General features: G+C 43.5%; 1 protein-coding gene across 2 annotated transcripts in view; it reads right to left on the bottom strand.

Annotated features, from left to right (window-relative positions):
• Positions 1-27,659, bottom strand: part of ROR2 (receptor tyrosine kinase like orphan receptor 2) — a 193,176-nt gene that overhangs the window by 11,195 nt on the left and 154,322 nt on the right. For both annotated transcript variants that reach the window (XM_032427538.1, XM_032427537.1), the window contains exons 3-5: positions 18,973-19,260; positions 18,136-18,166; positions 1,017-1,144 (exon numbers count right to left, since the gene is read on the bottom strand). In XM_032427538.1, the coding sequence (XP_032283429.1) occupies positions 1,017-1,144; positions 18,136-18,166; positions 18,973-19,260 (447 nt within the window). The remainder of the gene's footprint in view (positions 1-1,016; positions 1,145-18,135; positions 18,167-18,972; positions 19,261-27,659) is intronic.

The following is a 27,659-nucleotide window of genomic DNA, read 5'->3' on the forward strand; positions in this document are numbered from 1 at the left end:
CTCTCTCTCTCTCTCTCTCATTCTCTCTCTCAAATAAATAAATAAAATCTTAAAAAAAAAAAAAAAAAAAAAAGAAGGACATGTCAATGACATCTCCGTGAGTGTCCACCTAGGATCCTCACTCTTGCCCCTTACCAAGGTGGTGCTTTTTTTGCAAGCCCCCTCTGCAAACCCCACCCCGTCTCCTGCAGAGCCCAGCATGTGTGGCCCTAGGGGGCAGCCGGGGTCCAGAACTATTGTGTAGAGAACCCAGTTGCACAGGGACATCTGCCGTCTTCACAAGATTTTTCTCGTTCCTTATAGAGTCTGGAGAGAAAAACATGTGTGTGTTTGTGGGGAGAGCAGGGACAGGATTTGGTCGAATTCATTTTCTTACTTCTCAAAGGATTTCCCCCAAGATGACCTTCACATCCCCATGTAAAAGTCAGCACACTGAGGACTAACAGGCAACGAGAAATGGGTACTTCTAAAGAGATAGAGAGCAAGCTTCTCCCTGCCGAGGGATCTGCTCCATTTCTCATGCCGTGAAGTGACACCCGATAACCTGACTGTCCCCGGAACCTGCATGCTGACCATCGGGACTACCGTGCAGCATCCCCAGGTGCCGCCGCTGACCTGCAAACCTCTCTCCCCAACACCGAAGTCGGGCCTGTGAACCTTTTAACCAAGCGAAAGAGTCAGGGAAGGCAGAACAAAGAAGTCAAGTGACCGAGTGTGGTGGGCACCAGCCTCCCTGTGGTGTGGCCAGCCCGGGGACAGGAGGCCCTGGCGAAGCATCTCAGGACTCTGGACTCATGTGGTGGACCCACTGAAGTGTGCTGGCTGGTGGGAACGCACAGATGGGAACATCTGAGGGTAAACCATGGTGGCAGTCCCAACGGCTTCTAATGAAGCTCTTTGAGTCTCTGTTGCAAGACATGTGGAACAGGGACTGACTATCCAAGATAGGAAATGACAAACGCACAAGGGGGCCGGTCTGCACTCGCGGTCTCACAACAACGATGTGGGGCTCCTACCTGTGATTCGGTTTTCAATCTCTCCCTGCATCTGGAGGGAGTCCACATAAATGGTCCGGTTCCCAATGAAACGTGCACATGCGATCCCCCGGTAAGGCTGACAGAAGCCGTCCTCGTGGTAGTTGTCTCTGGGGGAGATACCATCTGTGAGCACACTGGGTGGTTGTGTTTTTCTTCAAATCCAGCATCTTATCATCTAGTCATCTCCCTTCTTGGTATTGACCCAAAGGAACTGAGAACTTCGGACCACCCAAAAATCTGCCCACGAATGTTTATTGCAGTTTTATTTCTAATTGCCAAAACTCGGAAGCAACCAAGATGTCCTTCAGCAGGTGAATGGGTAAATAAACTGTGGTCCGTCCAGATAGAATAGTATTCGGTGCCAAACACAAATGAGCCACGGAAAGACATGGAGGAAGCTTACATGCACGATCCTAAGTGAAATACGAATCTGGAGAGGCTACGTGCTGTATGATTCCAGCTATCTGGCATTCTGGAAAACGCAGAGCTATGGGGACAGTAAAAGGTCAGTGGTTACCAGGGGTTGGGGGATGGGGTGGTACATGGGATGAACAAGCAAAGCACCAGGGACTTTAGGGCAGGAAACCTACTCTGTATGATACTATAATGGTAGATACATGTCTTTATTGATTTGACCCTAGAACAGCACAGGTTTGAACCTCATGAGTCCATTTACATGCAATTTGTTTTCAATAAATACAATAGAGTACGATAAATGTACTTTCCCTCCCTTATGATTTTCTTAATAACATTTTCTTTCCTGTAGTTGACTTTATTGCAAGAAGTCAATACATAATGCATACAACACACAAAATACGCGTTAATTGACTAAGTGATTGGTAAGGCTGCTAGTAATCAAGTTTTGGGGGAGTCAAAAGTTACACACAGATTTTTGACCACGCATGGGGTTGGCGTCCTAATCCCCATGTTGTTCAAGAGTCTGTTGTCTGAATTCATAGCATGTACAACACCAAGAGTGAAAACTAACGTATACTATAGACTCTAGTTAATCATAAAGTATTGATATTGGCTCGTCGATTCTAACCAACGCACCACACTAATGCAGGATGCTACTAACGGGGAAACTGTAGGTGTGGGCGCTGGGGGGTGGTAGGTGAAACCTCTCCGTACTTTCTATTTGATTTTCTGGAAATTCCAAATTGCTCTAAAATATAAAATCTATTAACTTCAAAAAAATCCAGCATCTTTAAGGGGAGCAGAGCCATGGAATGTGAAAGATGGATTATAAATGTGAAGTGTACACGTGGGTGGGTACATGTCCACATATGTGAACAAATACACACAGAACGTTCACCATGAATATGTCTCATCCTATGTGTGAACTACAACAGAAACATTATGGCGCACCCCATAAACTTCTGTTGTTTGCAAGCAAGACTTTTATAAAAGTGACTATAATTCAGAAACTGTGTTCTACCATTACACTGCATAAGAGAAATCTTTGAAATGCAGGGAAACAATGGGGGGGTGGAATTCCCAAAAGTCTGGCCTTCAAATAACTTGTACAAGGAGATGTTCTTATTATACGACAGAGAAGTGTGTTATGTAGATGGCACGGGTCACACTTAAAAACCCGGGGGATGGACAAGGAGCCTCATAAAAGCATGGCCCTCCCACCAGGCCCCCCAGTCCAACTCCCTCCCCAGGGCCTTTGCACGACCTGCACAGCGCCCTGCTGGAGTCCGTGCCACATTCTATTCTGTAGAACCTGTTAGTCCTGCCTTCAGCTGATGAGATCAGGCATTCTGAGTACCCCGATGCTTCTCAGAGGGCGCTCAGGATGCTCCAAGGAGACAGGGGCTGTGGCTACAGCAGATATATGAGAGCTTCCATCTGCTGGGAGCAAAGGAGAGGGGGGCTTGGGGCTCCCAGGGCAAACTGCTGACAAGTGCTTTGGGCCTGTAATTAAGTCACTTGTTTTCTAGCAAATCTGTAACCAGCCTCTAAGCCTAACAACACTCGTCATTCCACCCTACGCTGATTTAGACCATCCCCCAATGAAAATCTCTGTTGTGTCCAATTTTACCAAATGGATTTAAAAATCTGTATTTTAGCTCCCTCACAAATGTAAAATCTGGACGCTCATAACAGGGGAGACAAAGGATCTGCAAGAACATCCTTTCAGCGCCTCGGGCTCTCTCCCTCCTTGGCACCTGCAAGAACTCTCTTTTTCAAAGAAAGGAACCTGGAGCCATAAATAATCCAAACAAAGAGACTCTGGTGTCAACAAGAGCTGGATGCCCTTTCTCGCAAGCTCGCTTAGCCATTATTTCTTTGGGTCAAGGATTCCTTAAATTTAGTTTAACTAGCCAAGCACATGTGCTAACAATACACACCCGACCCCCTCCTTTCTCACTCTTTGTGAGCTGGAGTTAACTGTTGATTAAATTAAAACCAATACCTATGCTTAACAAATGCACCAAAAGTGCAAGTCAACTCTGTCCCAGTGCGTGCGCTACATGTCACTCTTTGCAGGTGGCTCAGGGCACTTGGCCACCACACCAGGAAAATCAAAGAGGTATGCACGTTCCGTGTAATGTCACGTATGCATGGGATAGATCTGATGCAGTCAGTCCCTTGGGGTGACCTCACAACAGTGAGCAATTTCTATTCTCCACTTCAAGAATCAAGGAATAGAAAGCCCGGTCCCTCACTGTGGGCTACTCCGTGGCCGCTGGTCAGATGCCCCCCGGGACTGGGAGAGCAGTGAGGGTTCAGGGAAGACATGCTGAGAAGGGGCTTGATGCCATCTCATCTCATCCCCTACTACTAACTCAGCTTGGTGGGCTTCTAATCTGAATTGTAGAGAATGTCCAAAAACACAAACAGAAGTGTCTAGAAAATGACATCTTTCAGGTTTCTGACTTGTGAGAAAACAAGTGGAAATTACTTTCTAGTTTTGAGCACAATTATATTTTATCTTTACCTGGCCATAGTTTGGGACCTCTGAAGAGGGACAGAGCTGGAAAAGTGTGTAAAACTGTTCCCTCAGAGATCAAAGAAAAGCACTGAGACAGAAGTTGCCATCCGTAAAGCCCCTTCAACCACACAAGTGAAACACACGTTACCAAATCACAGAACATCAATATTACAGAAATTCAATTTCGGATATCTCCTACATTCCTAATGCCCCACACATTAATCTAAGGCCTAATGACAGAGATGAAGAAGAAACTTATAAACCAACAAATTCATGGTCAAGGAGGGGAGACAGATAAATAACTACAATATTGTGTAAAAAAAGCAAGGAAAGGAGTAGGTGACTGAGAGCAAAGAGAGGAAGTACAGAAAGTGCTATTCACAAAGGACTGAGAAGATGAGGGACTGATGGGCACCTTCCCTCCAGTGGTAAACACTAAACATAAAAATTAGTTTGAAGAAAAACACAGAAAAATTCCTGGATATAAATAATGAATGATCTTTAAAAAGGGAAGTAGGCGCCTTTGAAATTGGAAAGTAATCAAAGTCAAAATTCAAATGTAGTTACACATTGTGTAAGAAGGTAACTTGCCCCCCAAACAGTATTTTGCTAAAAAGTGGTAAAACCACTTTCATAATTGTCATTCACATTATGAAAGGGTCAGCCTATATTAAATGGGCTGCCTGCTTGAATGATGCACAGGAGGCTACATCTCTGGCATAATGGGGGGCAGAGCAAAAGCACAAAGAGTAAACTGAGATAAATCACTTTAACATAGCCTGATACTCAATTCCATAAGATTCAGGTGACCTGACAGTAATCGAATAGGCAGGCAGTAACAAAAGACTCTTTGGAGGAAGGTAACAAAATCTAGAGTACAAACTACAATCTCAGGTATACAATGAAAAATTAGCAGACATGAAGAAACAGGCAAGTATAACCCATCAGGAGAAACAAACCCAAAGATGATCCAGATGTTAGACTTAGCAGACCAGGGCTTTCAGGAGCTCTAACTGTGGTAAAAAAAAAAATGCATGGAAGAAAGTGTAATGAAGATACAGGTAATTTCAGGAGACATGAAAACTGTAAAAGAATCAAACGGAAGAACTAAAACATACAATCCCCAATAAACCCTTCTCTGGATGGTATGAACAGATTAGACAGAAGAGGAAAAAAATGGTAAGCATGACAAGTCAAAAGAATATTTCCAAACTGAAAAAGAGATTAAAAGATTTCCAAAAATAAACAGAGCTTCAGTGAGCTGTGGGCGAGTACAAGGGGGAGCCTAACTGATGTGACATCAAATTTCAGGAGAAGAGACACCCAAGGAGCCGGGAAAAAGATTTGAAGAAATAATCACCAACATTTTTCCAGAGTTGATTAAAAGACAGTTACAAACTAATCAAGCAATGTCAGTGAACAATAAGCAGGATAAAAAAAGATATAAATATTAATATATCTAATATCAGAACATCAAAATACATGAACAAGAGTTGACAGGACTAGAGGACAAAACAGAAAAATCCACAATTACAGCTGGAAATGTTAACACCTGTCTCTCAGCAGTTCCTCGAACTAGATAAAAAATTTGTGAAGAAACAACAGTGGAAACACTGATCACTGCCCTTGACATAATGGACATTTGTAAACAATATACCCAGCGAGACAGCATCCGTGCTTCAGTGCACAGGGCACATTCACCCAGACAGACCAGATTCTTGCCACAAAGTAACTCACAATAAATTTAATAGAACCAGAACCATAAATCTCAGATCACATTGAGTTAAACTAAAAGTCAAGAACAAAAAAGATCTTTAGAAGCTCTGCAAATATTTGAAAATTAAATAGTCCACTTCTAAATAACCTTTGGGTTCAAAAAAGAAAATGCAAGGAAAATTGGTAGTTTAAATGGAATTCACATAAAATAAGAAAAGTGAAAACAGGATACCAAAAATTGTGGAATGCAGCTAAAACAGTAATTAAAGAGAAATTTATAGCTTTAAATGCTTAAATTAGATAAGGTTTTATATTGTAAAAAGCTGGAAAAAGAATGTCAAATTAAACCTGAAGTAATTAGAAAATACTAATGATGAGAACATGAATCAATATAAAAGGAAGAGAAAAATCAATAAAGCCAAAGTTAGTTCTTAAAAAAAAAAAAAGGAACAAAATTGCTTATATCTAGAAAAACTAAAAAAGAAAAAGAGAAAAGAAAAAGAGAAAACACACATTATCAATATCAGGAATGCAAAAGGGGACATCGCCAAAAACCCTATGGATGTTAAAAGATAATAGGAAACATTATGCACAAATATATGAGCACAGATCCAATAACTTAGAAAAATAGGGCAAATTCCTTGAAAAACACAATACACTAAAATTAGTGGAAATAGAAATAAAAACTCAGAATAGCCCTAAATGTCTTTAGGAATTTGAAGTTGTAAAAAAAAAAAAAAAAAACCCTTCCCATGATTAAAAGCCCAGCCCCAAATAAATAGAAACTGGTGAATTCTGTCCAACATTTAAGGAAGAAACAGTAATTTTACACAAACTCTTTCAGAATATAAAGGAATAAGAGATACTTTCTAATTCACTTTATAAGCTCAAATGATACAGAGGACTCACAAGGATGTCCAAGGACATTACAGACCAAAATGCCCCTGACCAAATGGGCAACATACTTCACAAAACAAGGACAGACTGGACCCAACAAAATAAAAAGACAGTAGAGAAATGGGTAATGAACCAACTGGCCTAACCAAGAATACAACGTTATTTCAACATTTAAAAACCCGCCACTGAAAACACAGAAACAAAGAGGGAAACCATGTAATAATAATCTCAGTTGGTAAGGAAAAAGCAGTTGACAAAAGTTAACACTCATTCATTACCAAAACTCTCAACAAACAAAAAATCACTTTCTTACTCTAAAAAAGGGCGTCTATCAGAAGCCTACAAGGAACATGTTACTTAATGGTGAAATAAGGAACATCTTCCCCATAGACATTGAAAAAGACAAACCTGTATGCTCTTACCAACTCTAGCTGACATTGCCATGGAAGTCTTAACCATTATGATCAGGAGACAGAGTGATCAATTGATCAATGGAGAGATAGCTAAATGGTACATAGATAAATGGCTTATACACTGGAAAGGAAGAAATAAGACTGTTTCTACTCACACCTGATGTCATAATTTACAGAGAAAATCCTAAGGAATATATTTTTAAACTACTAAAACTGATACAGATTTAGTAAGGCCACAGGATAAGGTCAATACAATCAACCGTATTTCTCTATGTAACAATTAGCAAATGAAATTTTTAAAAAAGTATCATTTCCAGGGGTGTCTTGGTGGCTCAGTTAGTTGAGCATCTGACTCTTGGTTTCGGCTCAGGTTGTGATCTCATGGTCATGGGATCAAGCCCTACGTAGGACTCCATGCTCAGTGCAGAGTCTGCTTGGGATTGTCTCCCTCTCCCACTGCTTCTCCCCACTGCTCGCATTCTCTCTCTCTCAAATAAATAAATAAATCTTTTAAAAAAGAGTCATTTACAATAACATTAAAAGCACACAAGAGTAGTCAAATTTATAGAGACAGAAAGTAGAATAATGGTTGCTAAGAATCGGAGTGAAGGGAAAATGGGGAGCCATTGTTCAACAGATAGAGTTTCAGTTTGGAAAGATGAAAAAGTTCTGGAGAGCATGTGGTGATGGTTGTACAACAACGAGAATGTACTTAATACCACTGAGTTACACACTTAAAAATGGCTGAAATACTTTGGAAAAAACTAATAAAATATGTACAAGACCTCCACACTTAAAATCTCAAAACACTGCTAGAGAGAAAGAAAAGAGAACCTACATAAATAGAAAAATATACCATATTCATCGGGTGGACCATTCAATGGTTTTAAGAAGTCAGTTCTCCAAAGTACAATATCACCTATCAAAATCCTAGCAGGATTTCCTCACAAATTACTTTAAATTATGAAAAAAAACAAAACTATATAATGAGAAAATAACCAAGTGAGCAAAATTAATAGCACCAATAAGGGGCAGACTGACATCACGTACCTCCAGATGTGTGACCCTGAAAAGGAAACATCGCTTATATACTTTAAAGTAAAAAATGCATATGCAGCGTCTAATCATGAACATTGTAAACATCAGCCAAATTCAAATTCAGAGACATTTTGTGCCATAACTGCTTTGCATTTATCAAAATTTCAATGTCATGAAAGGCTGAGGACCTGTTCCAGATTAAAGAACACTACAGCCAACAAGGGGAGGATTCTGTCCCAGGGAGGGGGTCTACACAGCATTACTGGGACATTTAAAGAAACTGGAAAATGAATGGCAATTTTCACATAACACCCTGAATTTGAAGCTGTTGTTCTGTAAGGAAATAGATTGATCCTAAAATCAATACACACTGAAGTATAAAGGGAAAAGGGGCATAATGAATGCAACGAATTCTCAAGTGGCTAAGGAAAAGGAATAATTACAAATATGTACGGGAAAATGATAAATCAAATATGACAAAATCATAGTTGGCAAGCCTGGGTAAAGAGATACGGGATTACTTATAATTACTCTTCTTGTAACTTTTCTGTACAATTGGAGTTATTTCGAAATGGAAAGTTAAAAACATCCCAGTTCAGACTTTTGTAGAAATTGACAAACTGATTCTAGAACTTACATGTAAATGCAAAATAGAATAGCCACATCATGAAAGAGAGGAAGAATGAGGGTGAATTTGAACTATCCGATTGTAAGATTTACCACAATGTTACAACTTTGAAGACAATGTGATATTGGGATATAAGGACAGATCAATAGAATATGACAGAGAATCTCAAAATAGACCCTAACCTATGGTCAACTGATTTTCAATGAAGGCACTAAGGCATTTAAGGAGGACCAGACAATCATTTTAAAAACGGTGCTGGAAGAACTGGATATTCAGGGTTTTTTTGTTTTTGTTTTGTTTTAAAGATTTTATTTATTTCTTTGAGATAGAGAGAGAGAAAGGGAGAGTACAGAGGGATAAGCAGACTCCCCCATGAGCAGGGAGTCCGATGTGGGACTCGATCCCAGCACCCTGAGATCATGACCTGAGCCGAAGGCAGATGCTTAACTGACTGAGCCACCCAGGCGCCCCAAACTAGATATTCATATGGAAAAAATAAACTTAAACTCTTAACTCCTACTGTACACAAAAAATGCTTTTGAGATGGATCGGAGACCTAACCATAAAAGCTAAAACTATAGCACTAATAGAAGAAAACACCAGAGAATATTTTATTGTATCAAGGTAAGCAAAGGCAAAGATTTCTCAGACACAATGCATAAGAGAAAAAAAATGATAAATTAGAGTTATCAAAATTAAAGTTTCCTGGGGCGCTTAGGTGGCGCAATGGGTTAAGCAGCCAGCTCTCGGTTTCAGCTCAGGTCTGATCTCAGGGTCATGGGATCGAGCCCCATGTCGGACTCCCTGCTCAGCGCTGAGTCTGCTTCCAATTCTCTCTCCCTCTGCCCCTCCTGCTCGTGCTTTCTCTCTCTCAAATAAATAAACAGATTTTTAAAAAATTTTTTTTAATTTTCCCGCTCATCAAAAGACAGCATTAGGAAACTAAAAAGGCAAACCACAGACTGGGAGAAAACATTTTATGTAATCTTTTCATTGACAAAGGAATTGTATACAGAATATATAAAGAACCCCTGTAACTCAATATGAAGAAAAACACCACAGTAAAACTGGACAAAAGCCTAAGAGATACATCAGAAAAGTGCGGCCTGAAAAGACAGTCCCACTTTTGGTGATGAGAAAATATAGATTAAACCACCACGAATCATCACAACACAAGATGCTGAAAGCCTAGTATCAGGTGACACCACAAGTTGGTGGGGATGTGGGACAGCTGGGACTCTCACAAGCTGCTGGTGTCAGCAGGAAATGGAAAGACCACTCTGGGGAAGAGTTTGGACATTTCTTATGGTTCATGTACATACTGACCATCTGACCCAGTAATCCCACAGCCAGGATGTAGTCCGGAGAAATGAAAACATGCTCCCAAAAATACTTGAACACAAACGTTCAAAGCAGCCTTATTTATAACTGCCCCAAACTGGAAACCCAGATGTCTATCAACAGGTGAATAAAGATATTGTAGTATCTTCATAAATCAGAATACTTACCATCAATAAAGAGGAATAAACCACAGGAAGAATCTTTCAGATATTACATTTCATGAAAGAAGCCAGACACAAGAGTCTCCCAAGAGGATGTAAGCACCCCATGGCAGGAACTTTTAGTGTCTGTCTGCTTCATTCATTGTTGTATTCACAACACCTTGAACAGGGCCCAGCACATAAGTCGGCCCTTAATACAAATTTGTTAAATGAATGAATGCTTTCCTTAAAAATAAGACAACATGCTTTATATTTCTAATTCCAAGAAGAAATAGTCCTAGCATCCAGTTATGCTGATGTCGTATTAGATGTGGCCAAAGTTTCGACTGGGTCAAACTGAACACTCCCAACACCAACATTCAGGTCATAAAAACCCAATCAGCAGAACCTCTCAGAGACCATCTCCAAGGCCAAGATCACATGAGGTGGCCAGGGCAGAGAAACGGCGGCTTGGGTGTTACCAGTTCACTGGGAATAAGTGTAATTCTCCTCTACTCTGTTCAGGGGTTGGTACCTCCCGGGCAAACCCTGGAAGGTTGGTATTTCCTTGTGTGACTTTGGAGGTCGGTGCGTGAAAAGCTCTCATCCGTACATACTAGGGCATAACAGCTCATGCACGGGCTCAAGTGAAAACAAAAAGACCAAGTGGAGGCATTTACTGTGTTACTACACGTCCAGTACTAAAACCATCATTACTGCTAAAGCGCAAACACTTCTGTCTGGGTCGCTATGTGGTCTGAATTAAGGAGGGTGTGTGTGTTCTCTGACTACCCACGATGGTCTCTTTGTCACTTAATTGCCTGCATCACATAATCTCAAAATGGATTAAGTTTTTATCTTTTATTCAAGTTTGGCACTATGGGATTTAAGGAGTTACATTTTCCAAGAAATCGAACCTATCATAATAAGAAGTCACGGAGAAAAAAAAAATCAGACTGGCTTCTCTCCTCCTTCCAGCTCAGTTTGATTAGGTTGGTGGTTTAATGGCTTTAACATCAAATGCTCAGTGTCAGCCTTTTGCCTGAGCGAGTTTACTTACCAATGGCAAGGCAGCTTGATTTCTCCTGAAGTCATTTTTAATCACTGGCTTGTTGGCAGTTTCAGTGTGGTTTTTTTTTTTTTTTTTTTTTTTTTATAGTGCTATTTTCCTATAATTAGGATAAAGTTTGAACTCGGTTATGACAGTTCCCCAAAAGGAGGGAGCAGATAACCGAGTTCTGTTTAGACACGCCAACTGTGGGGTGCCTCTGAGTCATCCGCCCAGAGATGCCCCTAGAGATGGGGAGATAGTCAGACTGGGAACGGGGCTTCCAGGGCAATGAGAATATGGGTGGTGAGCGGCCAAAGCCTTGGAGTCACCTGCACTTTGTGAAGTAAGAAAAGGGCTCAGGACACGGCTCCAGGGAAGACGATTTCCCAGAGGCCGATCACTAACAGAACTTGTAATTGTCCAAAAGAACAACACGTCTCCCTTTGTGCACACGTGTGGCCATGACGTTGGCCCAGGACAGCAATGCAGGAACCAGGGCAGGTTTCAGGGGCCACCCCTGCCCCGCCCCGGCCACTGCATGCCCATGCCACCAGGCTACCCTGCGGTGTACGTACGGGCCTGTCATCGTGAACACGAACCAGTTTTTAAAAGAGCAGATAAAAATGGAACCCATAAATGAAACATGAGACACGTCGCCTCCCATTAATCCCCGCGTGCTATCCAAGCTGCTACCTGCGTAAGCCGCAATAATGCCGCCTTTGAACCCGTGCCTGTCCAGTCCCAGCCTGGTCTCAAAGCCTTTGTTCCCATCTGCACACCCTCCTCACCTGCGCTTCAAAAGCATGAAAGGAAAAGCAGGGTTTTAACGGCGGTAAATCCCTTCACCTCGCTCGACACATGCGAACCGGGGTCCGGAGCTCTGCTGGGGTCTCCAGTGTGGCTGTGTGAGGGCAGCCGCCAGGGCAGTGAGCCTGGAGGGGGGTCACCGCAGCTGTTCCCCGCTGCACTCGGGGATCAACCGAGGCCCCACTAGTACTCGCTGTTCAGTTCTCTGTTTGCAGGCACAGGCCCACTGCTGGTCCAACCAGGGAAGAGCCTAAGGAATGGCCCCAGAGAGGAGTCACAGATGGGACGAGCTAGGGACACTCCAGTGACAAAAATGGAGAACTTGTGGACAAATTTGTCTCAAGCCCACTGATCTCCCCTCTTTCTGTCTTGGTTTTGGTTAATTTCCAGAGATGTCCCAAGGAGGTGGAGGTTAGTCTACTGAAAGACAATCACAATCACGCGTGGGCGCATCAGACTACAAGATAACCTGATTATAGAAGGTCGTCTTCCAGCACAAAGCAGCAGATCGATTCAGCAGCCCATTGAAAGAATAACTCACCCTGATCGAGTGGATCTCAGGCCGGAACTGTAAAGTGACTCAGCGCTAGGAGCTCTATTTCGTAGCATAATATTAATATGTTCAAAGGAGAAAAAACACAGAATCACCTTAGTATCTGAAAAAGTAACTGCAAAAATCAGACTTCTACTATGCAATTCCAATAAAAATACAAACTGACAAAAATCCAGATGGAAGAGTAAAAGACAATGGCAAAGAAATCTAAAAGAAATGGTAGGGTGATAACGGGGATGTATGAGTCAGTCCAGGCTGCCGTAACAAATAGCCCAGATGGGTCAACCTGACTTTTCATAGTTCTGGAGGCTGAGAAGTTCAGTATCAAAGTGCCAGGTTCTTCAGCTCGTGGCTTATAGATGGCCACCTTCTTGCTGTGTCCTCACACAGTAGACAGAAAGAGCTCTGATAGGTCTTCCTCTTCTTGTGAGGACATGGGTCCTTATAGGATCAGGGTCCCACCTTTATGACTTCATTTAACTGTAATTTCCTCCTTAGAGGCCGTACCTCTAATACTGTACATGGCTCAGGGGGTTAAGGCTTCAATGTGTGATTTGGGGGGGATGGGGGAAGACATAATTCAGTCCACAGCAGCAGAGTGAAAAAATTTCTCTACATATATCAAGATATATTGCAAAGCTATACTGTCCGAATACTGTGATATTATTCCAAGTACAGAAGCTACTGGAACAAAATGGAGCTCAGAAGCAGATCCACATGTACAGAAATTTCACATATGACAGAGGTGACATTAAATTTAATGAATACAGATGGGGCTGTTCATTAGATGGTGCCAAAGACTAGGCCATTGATATAGAAAAATATTACAGTAGAGGCCCAGCTTATACCAGCATAAAAATCATTCCAGATGGAGTAAAAGCTATGTAAAAGTTATATCTAGAATATAGTTTAAAACTCTTGCAAATCAATAAGAAAAAGACAAATAACCTAATGAAAAATGGGTAAAGTACAATCTATTCTGGTTATTTGCAGTAATTATTTTCTATAAGGGTGTCGCAAACACTGAATAAGAAAATACTGAACCATGGCTCCTACTGGAAATACAGAGATGGTTTTCTAAAGTCTGGGGTCATAACATTTTTAGTATCCAATCAATACATAACCTTGTTTTATGTGTGTCGGTGATTCATTAACGTCGAGCTGAGGGCCCACAGCACCTTAACTCACGCCTGAAGGAAGCTGATCTAACACATGAGTTTTCTCCATGGGGCCCATCCCAGCTTTCTGGTGCTCAGGAACTCTAGAGAGCACTTCAGCGCTGTGCTCAGGGCCGTCCTACACAGCGAAATCACCCACGGAAAGTACAAAATGCGAACAGGCTGCGAAAACACAGTGTTTGCCGTGGGGTAGCTGAGACAAGAACACAGACCTCAGCTGTAACGTGTGCGTGAGCAACAACCATGTTTCACTGCTCTGCACATGTCCATGAGTGACAGCAAAAACAGCCTGAGGACTGATTCGGAGTTACAAGGAAATTTTAGCGAGTAAGAAAACGTGCAAACGCGGAATCTGCAAATAAAGAGACAGACTGCATATGGACGGGCAATTCAGTGGCTATTAAGCCAACAAAACATGTTCAACTTCTCTATTTACTAGAGAAGTGAGATTTAATGTAAAATTACTCTACATTACTATTTGACACCCAAGACACGGGCAAAATGTTAAGTTCTGGTAATCCGTGCTGGAAGATGTGGGGAAATAATAACTCGTGCTTTGCTGGACGGACCAGGAGCTCCTTAGCCACTTGGGAGGTTCCTTAGGCGCCTGGCCGTACCTGGAGGTGTGGGAGGTGTACATCTACAATTCCACTCCCAGATCGTGGCCACCGGAGGACTCACGCCCACAGGGACAGGGAGACAGGGACAGATGTTCCCGCAAGACGGTCTGCACCAGTTGAAACAACTAACCTTCACTTAGTAGGCACAAGGCCGATTAAAGAGGGGTTGACTCAGAATGAATCTTGTACATTTGTTAAAATGAGCACTGGGTGTTATACGCTAACAATGAATCGTGAATCACTACATCAAAAATTAATGATGTACTGTATGGTGACTAACGTAAGGTAATAAAAAGAAATAAAATAAAAAATAAAAATAAAATGAACTTAACCTACACACACTACACCCTGCACTTCCAGAACGGAAAACCCTCCTCACCAACCTCCAAAAAAATGTACTTACATGCTAATTACAAGACACCTGCATAAAGCAACACAGAAAGGTTGGAAAAAAAAGTGAGACAAGAAGAGTAAAAGAGGTTCCTAGCAAATGCAATTAAAAAGAAGGTAGGGGGCGCCTGGGTGGCACTTAGAGGGAAAGTGATAGTATTGTATTAAAAAAGATCTCGGCGCCTGGACAGCTCAGTAGGTTAAGCGTCTGCCTTCGGCTCAGGTCATGATCCCAGGGTCCTGGGATCAAGTCCCATATCGAGCTCCCTGCTCAGTGGGGAGTCTGCTTCTCCCTCTCCCTCTGCCCTCCCTCCCGCTCTTGGACTCACTGTCTCTCTCTCTCTGTCTAATAAATAAATAAAATTAAAAAAAAAATGTTGGGGAGAAAAAGAAAAGTTCAAAGAAAGTGGTCCTTGACAGGCAATTTAATTTAGATGTTAATTTTCACCAACTTTACCTTAAAATTCATTATAATTCCAATCAAAATACCATCAGAATTTTTCAAGGAAATTAGGGTGTTCTTTCACAAGACACAGCACAAAAACCATACAATTATTGGTGACTATTGATTAACGAGAGAAAAATTTTAATTTCTGTATGATCAAGACTTAAGAGATAAATAATTACTAAAAATCAGTAAGGAACAATGTTAGGGCAGTAGGCAAAAACTATGAAGAGACAGTTGACAAAGAGGATCCAGGAGTGTCAAGAAACATCCATCGGCGAGCAAGCATGCCTGGTGGCAGGGCAGGGAGAATAAAGTGGTCACTATGGGCTTTCCTCTTCAGAGTGGCAAACATGAACATATTTGGTAATCACCTTGGAAGTTAAGGAGAAACGGGTCCTCACGTGGCAAGGAAGCAACCCGTGCGTGCTTCCAGGGCGGGATCGCTTATAAAAAATGTGCATCCCTTCTGGAAAACAGTATGGAGGTTCCTCAAAAAGTTGAAAATAGAGCTACCATACGATCCAGCAATTGCACTACTGGGTATTTACCCCAAAGATACAAATGTAGGGATCCGAAGGGGTACGTGCACCCCGATGTTTACAGCAGCAGTGTCCACAATAGCCAAACTGTGGAAAGAGCCAAGATGTCCATCAACAGATGAATGGATAAAGAAGATGTGGTATATATATATATATATACACACACACACACACACACACACACACACACACACACACACAATGGAATATTATGCAGCCATCAAAAGGAATGAGATCTTGCCATTTGCAACGACGTGGTTGGAAGGTATTATGCTGAGCGAAATAAGTCAATCAGAGAAAGACATGTATCATATGACCTCACTGATATGACAAATTCTTAATCTCAGGAAACAAACTGAGGGTTGCTGGAGTGGGGGGTGGGGTGGGAGGGATGGGGTGGCTGGGTGATAGACATTGGGGAGGGTGTGTGCTCTGGTAAGCGCTGTGAATTGTGCAAGACTGTTGAATCACAGATCTGTACCTCTGAAACAAATAATGCAATATATGTTAAGAAAAAGAAAAAGAAGAAGATAGCAGGAGGGGAAGAATGAAGGGGGGGAAATCGGAGGGAGAGACGAACCATGAGAGACGATGGACTCTACAAACAGGGTTCTAGAGGGGAGGGAGGTGGGAGGATGGCTTAGCCTGGTGATGGGTATTAAAGAAGGCACGTTCTGCATGGAGCACTGGGCGTTATGCACAAACAATGAATCATGGAACACTACATCAAAAACTAATGATGTAATGTATGGTGATTAACATAACAATAAAAAAATTTTTTTTAAAAAGGTGCATCCCTTGCCTCTGCAAGTCTATTCTTCCGAATCTCCCCTAGAGAAACGAACACCCATCTCGGGACACACACAGGGTGGCCAGGGAGGACGTGGGACAAGGGAAATTCTCATCACTGTGCACAGAGACAGGGAGAAAGACAATCAGGGGAATTTAAAATATGCAGACACCCCGCTCATCAGACTTGTCAAGTATAAAATCTTTGGGTAAGAAAGTGAACGGTAGTGGGACGGGCTATCTCTCCACGTACACACACGTGTTAGACTCGGAGAGAGGTCCTGCCCCAGCACTCCCACCAGACCGTGGAGGCAGTCCCAGGGCACAGGCCTCGGGGACGGGATGCGGAAAGTTTCACTTTACCAGAACGGCCCAAATGATAGACGGGAATGTGTTGACTGAATCCTTAATTAAAAACCAGAAGAAAACAAATGCAAAAATATTGCTGAGTTTTTATATAAAATTTAAATATGCAAATAGAGTTGATATTTACATATTTAATAAATTACATTCTACTACACATAAATTATATTTACCTGTTTTTCAATATTGCACATCTATATTATATAATATTTATATACGTAAGATGTCTAAGTATGAAAAAATAAAATAGGTCACCTTTTGAAATCATGGACACCTTTTCCAAAGCTTCCTAGCTGTGGTCTTGATACAATGTCTTCCGGCCTCGTTCTACGCACAAACGACTGTTAAGGACAAATGCTTAGACAATACCGCTCAGCATAGGATGTTCTCAAGAATCTACCTTCTGCAAATGGTGCCCAGTGTATGCTTCTGGGCCCCCGTCCACACACCCACCCCAGTGGCCAGTGCTGACGAGATCTGGGGGGCCACAGAAGAGCAAACGCTCACCAACACGTAGCATGTGTCACCGTTCACCACATTTGGAGGTGAAGCAATGGCTCTCTGATCTGTCTGGACAAGAAATGGGGAGCCCAGGAGCCCCTGCTAACCTCAAACACAAGCCCAAAGAGAGTGGTTCTCGGGCATAGGATGACAGAACGTATAGGGTCCAGAGGAGAATCTCCCCAAATGGACGGGTACATGGAGAGATGAGGTAACGGGGAAAAGACACCTGGGTTCACAGCCAGGACCCAGCCACGGCTTGATGAAGATGCACGAGCCAGGCTCGGAGCCTCAGTGTCCTCACCTCTGAAGGGGGGTGTGGCACCCGCCTACACTGGAGGACACCCTGAGGCTCCGTGGCCACACCCGTCAGACTGGCGGCTGGTGGTGCGGTTGTGGGTGGTGCTGGGATTTCGGTGAGAAGCGCCTCCCTGTTTCCAGGACCCTGGTGTCCCCTGCAGCCTGGCCTGTGCGTCCAGACCCCTTCCAGCTGCCTTGTGAGGTCACGATCACCGAAAGGAACTAGCAACCACTACCCTCATGACATTTCTCCCTGACGCGAAGCCATGGAAACTCCCGCGGCGTCCCAAGCCGAGAGCAAGCATGTTGCCATCCTTGTGTGAAGTCCAGTCAACGTCCAGCAAATTCGGCAAAGACATGTCATTGCTGGATTTCAATCCTGGATTCTTCCATAACGGAAACCCTCGGGGAATGAGAAAATGGTTTGAGGAAAACAGATACTTACTGAAAGTTATGATTTGGGCTGTGTGTTGGACCTAAAAAGGAAAAAAAGAGACAGGTTATTAATACTTCACAATTTAGAATCAAACTTTTTTCCAATGCCCCCGATGGTAAAGGCGGCCTCAGCCCAGTGTGCTCATTTGTGGGGAGCCGCCCTCCGGCCAGGCTCTGCTGTTGCCTGAGATCATACGCCAGGGATGGCGAAAACCACGAAATGTGGAAGGGGCGCACTCTCTGTTTATGCAGAAACGTTTGGAGGTATTTTTCTTGCTCTCTCCTCATCTAACCTTGATTCACAAGATCTATTTCCCAGCTGGGCCCGAACGGTCTGGAGCCTGTGTGGCGGGGCTGGGGCAGCGCGGGGACCATCTCGCCACTGGGATGAGAGCGGACGCGTGGCTCCCCGTGGCCACCTGTGCCGAGCGCGCGCGTGGGGGGCCGTCACCGCGCCCTGCTCCGGCCCTTGGTCCCAGCGGGGCCCAGGCCTCTGTGCCCAGCAACTGCCTGTCTCCCTCAGCGCGGCCGGCCTCTCCAGGGGGCCACCTCCTGCCACGCGACCGTCCCCCTCCGCCTCGAAGCTCACCTTTGCGTCTGGGGTTATTTTCTGCACTCCAGGTTTCCAGACCACTCCATGTGTGCCTATTTTCTTTTATGACTAGTAAATGGGGATCAGGTTAAGCTGGGAGCTCGTGCACCACGCGAGAGGCCTCGGGGAATGGTTTTAGTGGTTTCCTTCCTGCGGCCTTGTGCGTGCTCACTTTCAAAGCACACACTGATCTCCTGTTCCGGGGCCGGGAGCGTTGCCATGTGCTACCCGCACGCCCGGGCGGCCCCGACTCACCGAGCCGCACGAACAGGACGCCAGTGGCGGTGATGGTCTTCACGCCGTTGGTGGCCACGCACTGGTAGTAGCCGGTGTCCGTCGTGTCCAGATCTTGGATTCGCAGCCGGGAACCGTACTCCGTCTTGCGGATGATGACGCGCCGGGGCTCCTGCACCACGGGGGCGTCGTTCTTCAGCCACCGCACCGTGGGGGTGGGGTTTCCGGCCACCTTGCAGTGCAGAATGGCCGTCTGGCCTTGGACTATGGTGATGTTGTTCACTGGCTCCAGAAAGTTCAGAAAGTAGCCTGCAGAGGAGAGCGGTCACAGAACAAAGCTGAGTGCAGGCTGGAAGAAGGGGCTGCCCGGCGCGTCTCCTGTGACCTGCTCTGGGGAGGGCTTCCACGTTCTCTCACGTAAATACAGTCCTTTCCCGTCACTGGCGGTACTGAAGTTCTAGAATGTTCTGAGAACACTGAATTAGCAAACCACTGCTCCCGGGGAAATATGGAGTTAGGTTCCTTTGGGCCTCTGGTCCCAGTATTTTCATCAATCATGGCATAACCTCATTTTACGTGTGTTTCTGTTTAATTAATTTATTAATATATATTGCTGATTCACTGACATTGAGCTCACGGCCAGCACTGCTGTTAACGCACGCCTGAAGGAAGCTTATCTAACGCGTGTTTTCTCCGTAAGACACATCACAGTGTTCTGGTGCTTAGGAACGCCAGACCGCACTTCAGCACCATCACTGGGAGGATTTAAAACAGCGAAGTCACCAACAAAAGGCAAAAAAAAAAAAAAAAGCAAAAAACCTAGGACTATATAGACCACAGAAAGGACACTTGTTTACAGTATGAGCTGGAACAGGTAGGCAGGTGTCATCTTGCTGGGCCTCAGCGAGCAACATGTGCATCGGGCAATTCTAAATTTTCACGGCTCGGGGCAGGTCTGTGAATGACCACACAATGGCACAGTGAGTCCCGATTTGGGGGTTACAGGTATACTTTAGACAGTAGGGAGCTCGAAAATATGGAACCCCAAAGTGAGGATCAACTGTGTTTCTCTTTGCAAGCACTAGATCTCATCTAATCTCACTGATTCATGATGTGATTCACGCTCAGAAAGGCCATCCTCCCTCCTGCCGCACCACCGAGTACAAGCCTCAAGAAGGAAAACTTCATCGCAAAACAGACACATCCTCAAAAATGAGCTAATCCCTGGGCTGGAGAGAACAAGGATGTCAAGGCTGAGGGCTGCTGAAGGCTCTGTCCTGCTGCACGTGGGGCAAGAGCAGGAAAAAGCTGTGCAGGGCTCCAAGCTGGGGGCGAGCAGGGCCTGGAAGGACCCAGAATACAGAGCCTGGGGGGCTGGAGTGTGGGGCTCAGTCCAACCAGGGATGGGGACTCTCCGCTGGTGACATAGGCCATGGGGAACAAGAGGAAGTGAAACAGATGGCAGAGGAGAGGGGTGTGTTTGTGTGTGGTATGTATGTGTGTGGTGTGTGGTATGTGGGGGTGATGTGGTGTGTGTATTCGTGGTATGGTGTGTGTGAGGACTATACGTATGTGTGTGGTTTATGTGTGTGTATGTGTGTGCTGTGCATCTCTGATATGTGTGTGTGGTGTGTATGTGGTGCATGAGATGTGGGTGTGATGTGGTGTATTTGTGGTGTGTAGTGTGATGTGTGTGTGTGAGATGCATGTGTGTGTGTACATGTGTGGTGTAGGTCAAGAGCTGGGAGATTACGCTGTTAAGATAAACATGCATGCTAAAATTCCATAACACACACACAAAACCTAAGGCTAGACAGATAAGACAATCAACCATGAGGAGATGGACTCACTTCAGACAAAACTAAGATAATAGAGCAATCTGAAAATGACCATAAATTATATTCATGTTCTGAATCTTTTGGCTTGATTTCTGGTAGGTTCCTACCCTTTTATAAAAAAATGAAGTTGAAAGATGGCACGTATCTGTTATTACGGCCTTCACTAAATGGAAAACTACAGGGTTTCTAGTGGACCCTTGAGGTACGTTTTACAGGCTGGGGGATGGCCCCTAGATGTTGGGTGACCGGAGACAGCAGAGGGGATGGGAGGCTGTGGATTTTAAGAGGGAGGGATGGTTTTTCCTGACAAGGGAGAGTGGCCAGATGGCTGTCTGAGAGAGGTCATTAATTAGCACTAAGCATTATTACCCACATCATTAGATTCTACCCTGATTCTCTCCTAGCCAACCCTTTTCTCAGTGCACTGAATTGACTTCTGGAAGAGAATTCTCGTGGATGACACAAAGCTGTAATGTGAGGGACATGTCGATGACATCCTTCTGGAACCAAGTAGGGTGATGTTCTGGATGTACATTCTTCATGAACTCAATTGCACAAACTTGACTTGGGAAGACCTGGTTCCTACAGCTCCCACCCTAGACCCTGAGTCTTTGAACACAAAATCCAATCTGATTTGAGAGTTTGAAGTGGTTACTTTGACATAATCTCAGTCACAGATGATGGTACACTCACCATTTCACTGTGCTCTGGCCAGAGCCCAACTTAATCAGAGGGTTTCATAGGAAGCACTTTCAAGTTGCTTAGTATTCAAATGCTTCATCAAGGTTTGCATAACACGAATGCATAGTGGGACAAATAAAAGAGTCAACAAATTGTAATGTAAAATAGCAAATGGCACATTAAAAGTACAACGATCTCTTCTTGGCCTAAGCTGAATTAGAATTCTCATCGCCACACTGATGACAGTTCCTCAAAGACACGTGACAAACCATAGCTTCCTGCAGACACAGGCAACAGCTTCGTGTAAAGGCTGAACATGCGGGTCTGTGTCTCCGAGCTGACCAGCAAACATCTAGAAGGGGCAGGCCTGGGGGTTCTGGGGGCCAGGACATTGTGGTCACTGACTCTCTCATCTCCTCCCTTTGCGGGACGGGCTTGACAGTAGCTCGGCCACCGTCCCCCTCCACTTTGAGGACATCTGCATACATCAACTTGGGACAGCTCCACCAGTTGGCTAAATATCCTGAAAGACAGAGGAGGAGCCTCTTCAACATGGAAACATTTATCTAGAAAGGGAGAAGGGAGAAGGGAGGTTAGAAGTCAGAGAAGGGAGGTTAGAAGTCAGAGAAGAAAGTTAAGGGGACCGTTCCTTTTGTACAGCCGAGGAGACCTGAGGAGAAGCCAGCCAGTAATTATTGCCCAATTACTGCAAACAGACCCAGGATCTGTTTCTTCTCCAGAACATCTTTTTTACATCGAATGTATATGGAAACATGGAATTCTTCTTCATCATACCTGTCAACGGCTTCTCCTACACCCTTGATTGACAAACTGGTAAGCGTTAGACTGTCTTTCCATGTTCCCTGTTCTCCTGCCTCCTCTGCCCTCTGCATGGACACGAAGAGCTTGGTACTAACCCCACCAGGAGGATACTGTGAAACCATCTACCAGACTCAGAACTAGGCTTAATTCAGAGACAGCGCCAGTATTTCTGTTAGATGTTTTCGTAGTCCTAGCTACCATGGCCTGAAGCAATGCACGTGTGCTGGAATCAAGCACCTTACACCATTGATTTAATCATTAAAGCATTCTTGGCTCTACCTGTTTATATGAAATATCCAGAACTGGTCAATCTATAGAAACAGAAAGCAGACTAATGGTTGCCAGAGGCTGGGGGAGGGGAAATTAGGGAGGGACTCTTGGTGGGCATGGGGTCTCTCTTTGGGGGGCTGAAAATGTTTGGAACCAGAGCTTGCGGATGGTTGCACAACATTACAAGTATAGTCCTGGGTCAGAATATGCCCCTGAAGAGGGATGAGGGACATGTTCATGAGCAAGGTGAGAGCAGGCAGACAAACCAGGTAAAAGTGGAGGGTGGGGTGGGGCTGATGGAAGTATCAGGTGGGGAGAGGGGCCACTCTGTTGAAAGCATCCTTCCCTGAGTACTGAAAACCTCCCTCAGCTTAGCTCAGATCCTGGAATAAGGCCTCCACTATTTCTTCTGAGCCTGAGGTGTCTAATTTTCCCAGATCACCTTCACTCTCAACAGATGAACACTCACCCGTGAAGCCGTACCCTCCTCCACTTGCAGAAAACAAAGGAGAATCTAGCACAGTGATCTAGTCCCCACGTGGAGTTCTTACTAACTTTTCTTGATCCTACCCCATCTAAACCAGCAGACCTCACCTCTGTCTTCACAGTGGAGCCACCTGGGAGCTTATAAAAAAGACCACCTGCACCCCCACGGCAACAAAGACCCAGGAGGGGTCTGAGCAATGGCATTTGTCAAAAGCTCTAAGTGTGTAGCCAGGGCCAGGAACATCTGCTTTAAATTGCTGAGGACAAAACAACAACAACAACAACAACAACAACAACACTAGTTTCATCCAAGAACAAACTTAGAGCAGGCCAGAAACAGCCCCAAGATGAAGGATCACTGGAGGAGAACATCAGGACTGGAAAGAATGTGCCTATACCCCCAGCACCAATCCCTGGAGCGTCTAGATGCAATGGCATATGAAAGCCTTGTCCAGCTGGGCATGGACAGGGCAGAATCTCCATGGATGACACCCATGTCCCAACCTGGGTCTTGAATCGACCTCCTTCATGCTCTACTGGAAGCTCAGAGACCAGAACGATAGGTAGATAACATGGAACTTCAAACCATAGGTAGATAACATGGTAACTTCATAAACTTACAGTGCCCTCCCTATATGGGTGATTAAAACTCAGTCTTTGGGAAGAAATTAGGAAGATGTATAATGGGGAATGGCTGAAATCCACAATATCAATACTTCTGAAATTTTCTCTACTCTTCCCACACTCACCCTGACTGGAAGGGCGGGGGGTCCCTTACCCTTCCTAATACACACCCAGTTGGTCCCTCATCGTCCAGTTGACCAGAACACCCAGTCCTCAGATCTTTGCTGTTTCTCCAGGGTCAAGTCTCTGCCAAAAAGTCGTGTCCATGGAGGGTGATCCCTTGGCTGCCCCATCTAAAACAGCCTCTATTCATTTCTAACCTCGCTCCCCACATCACTGATCTTGGCCTGTTTCTACGGCAGTGTCACATTTGTTAAATTACAATAACTGAGAGAAGTTGGGACATGAAGAATAACAAATGTTGGGACACCTGGGTGGCTCAGTCAGTTGGGCATCTGACTCTTTATTTCAGCTCATGATCTCAGGGTCGTGAGATCGAGCCCTTCATAGGACTCCACACTGGGTGGGGAGTCTGCTTAAGGTACTCTCTCTCCCTCTGCCCCTCCCCCCAATGCATGCACACTCTCTCAAAAAAAAAGAAAAAGAGAAAGAAAAAAAACAATAATAAATGTTACTTTTGGAAGCATGTTTCTCAATTTTATGGCTACTTCTTATCCAGACTCAATTTAGAATCATCCTGATAACTGATTTAAAAATTGGGGTGTGGATGGAGAGAGGCTGCATTTATAGATGATTTGTATAAAACTGCCCTCTTGACAATATGGAGAAAGCATGGTCTACATCTCTATCTCAGACATTCTCACCTATTCAGGAAAGCTTTGTCATTTTCTTCGTAGGGACCTTCACATGTATTTTTAGTATTAGTAATTAATAATTAGTAACTAGCATCCTATAATTCTCCTTACTATGAGAGAATTGTTTTATTTCTATCTAAGTGGTTTAAAGAAGGCTTATAGGACAACTTCTGGATTTCTACATATCGCACTAATTTCCTCTTGCTGCTATAACAAATTAACACAGACTTAGTAGCATAAACCAACACAGATTTATTATCTTACAGTTCTGGAGGTCAGAAGTCCTAACATCAAGGTAACAGCAGGGCTGTGTTCTTCTGGAGGCTCTGAGAGTCTCTGTCCTTGCATTTGCAGCTTCTGGAGGCCACACATGCCCTGGCTGCTGGCACCCAACTCCCCTGCATTCAGCTCCACCTCTGCCTCCATCACTATGTCTCCAGCTAGTGACCCTGACTCTCCTGCCTCCCTCTTATAAAGACTTCTGAGATTACACTGGGCCCACCTGGATCATCCAGGATCATTTCCCATCTCAAAATCATTAACTCAATCCCATCTGCAAAGTCCCTGCAGCACCATGAAAGGTGACATGTTCAGAGGTTCCTTGGACATCTTTGGAAGGCCAATATTCTGTCCACCATGTATATTTTTCTTTTATCTTGCACTTTACTGAACTATCTTCTTAGTTATAATAGTTTCTAAGCTGACTATCTTGGATTTTCTATGCAGATATCTTCTTCAAATAGCAACAGAGTGGCCTTTTTGTTTTTAAAATTCATTCGGCTCACATATGTTTTTACTTAATTTTTTTGTTCAATAACAGTTCTTCTCAACAATTTTAAATACTGATATGGTGCAAACATACAAAAAATACAAATAGAAATATAATAGATACCAGTGTACACATCAACATTTTATGCTAACATTTTACCATATTTGACTTAGAACACTTTTTTAAAAATGAAACATTCTAGGATGCAAAGAAAATCCACACCTCCCTATTTCTCCCTCCCTCTCCTGAGAACTGGTATGCACCATTCCAATGCACATTTCTACTATTTTATATTTTTAGAAATTTTCCCTGAAAGATCATCTTTGCTAGTTTTTTTTTTCACTCAAAAATCAGCTTGGGATTTATCTTTGTTGATGTTCATTTATTTTAATGATTGTATAATATTTCACTGTGCAAACAAACCATGATTTATCTTTTTTCCAACTGAGGGGCAGTAAGCTATACCCTCATTTTATTCCCCACATTTTTGCTAGTGTTTAATGACTACCTGTATACATGTCTCATCTTGCACACACACAAGAATATCTTGAGAGTATCCACCTGGATGCAGAAGTGATGTCACAGGGCCTTAAAATCTCTCGTTTATCTAAGTCTCAAGAGTCCCTGAAACCATGCGTGCTCACGATCAACGTCAGTGAAATTGTTTCCTCCAAAACTGTGTCAACATTTGGTGTTTAGGGGCTTAAAAATGTTTGCCAATCTGATGGACCTGAAATAGTGCTGTTTCACGTTGCATCTTAAGAATTTGTCATGAGTTTGAGTGTCTTGAAAGTTTGCTAACCACTGGGCTCTCCTTCTGCAGCTGTCTGTTCAAATCTTTACACTGCTGCTCTTTTTCTAACTTCTGCGGTTAATGAATTTTCTTTTTCTAATACATGCATTCAATGTGCAAATTCCCTTCAACTTTTTCTTTAGCCAACTAGCAAATTATCTAATCTCCATAAGGTTGGCCAGACCCAAATATCTTGTAACTTACATTATACTTTTTCCCTTTTAGGTACAAGTTATTGAAAGTGTTCTTAACCACACTGTTGTCACAGAACATGGTCTAGGTGATGATGATTCTTTGATACCACAGAGATTTGTTTTACAGGATAGCACAGAGATAATACTTATAGTAAATGTTGTACATTTTATTGGTAAGAATGTGTTTTCTCAGGGAGCTTGGGTGGCTCAGTCAGTTAAGCATCTGCCTTTGGCTTAGGTCATGATCCTGGGGTCCTCGGATCGAGCCCCACATCGGGCTCCTTGCTCAGTGGGGAGCCTGCCTCTCCCTTTCTATCTGCTCCTCTGCTTGTGCTTGCTCTCTCTCTCAAATGAATACATTTTTAAAAATCTTAAAAAAAAAAAAAGAATTTGTTTCTCTAACTGCTCTGTGGGGGGGTTTATATATTCCCAGTAGATTAAACTTGTCAAGTTTTTCAAATTTTTAATATGCTTATCTATTACTTTCAATGGCATGTGTGTTCACTGATTCTGTATTTGTCAGATGACTATTAATAATTCTGTCAAGTTGTGTTTATGTATTGGAAACTATGTTGCTGGGTGCCTAAACTTCAGTCTTTAGATCACTGTTTAAGGCTTTTGTCTAAAAGAACATTTTATCTGACATTAAGGTAGCTACCAAGGGTACTTTGGTCTTACACTGTATTTTAAATTTTTTTTAAGATTTTATTTATTTATTTGACACAGAGACAGACAGCAAGAGAGGGAACACAAGCAGGGGGAGTGGGAGAGGGAGAAGCAGGCTTCCCATGGAGCAGGGAGCCCGATGTGGGGCTCAATCTCAGGACCCTGGGGTCATGACCTGAGCTGAAGACAGATGCTTAACAATTGAGCCACCTAGGTGCCCCTGTATTTTTAATTTTTTAAATCATTTTTTATGATTAAATTTTAGAGATGAATCTTGCAAACAACATTTAATAATTTAACATGTTAACTGATGTGTCTATATGGGTGAACTATGAGTTTTTTAACTGGCAAGTTTCATCTTTAATGTTTTCATTTTGTATTTTATTCTTCATTTCATTTTAATCCTCCTTTCCTGTTTTCTACTCGATTTCCTTCTTTATTCTCCATTTTTCCCTTACTGATTTATTGGCCATAAATGCTTCCCTTAGAGAGCAGGTTACTTAGGTGTCTTCTCATCCTGAATTATATTTGCTCTTTGGGTAAAGGACTGAGTTTGTAAACACCCTCAGTCTTGGTCTAAGGCTAACCTATGACTTTCACACTTGAGTGACAGTTTAGCTAGGTATGGAATTCTAGACTGGTGATTACACTGCCATCTTCTGGCTTCTGTGTTTACTGCTGCAAGTCAGGCTAGTTCTTACTCCTTTCTGGGTAAACTGACCTTCCCCTCATAGGCTACTTTTCATATTT

This window comes from Phoca vitulina, unplaced genomic scaffold, assembly GCF_004348235.1.
Source record: "Phoca vitulina isolate PV1807 unplaced genomic scaffold, GSC_HSeal_1.0 scaffold37, whole genome shotgun sequence".
NCBI lineage: Eukaryota > Metazoa > Chordata > Mammalia > Carnivora > Phocidae > Phoca > Phoca vitulina.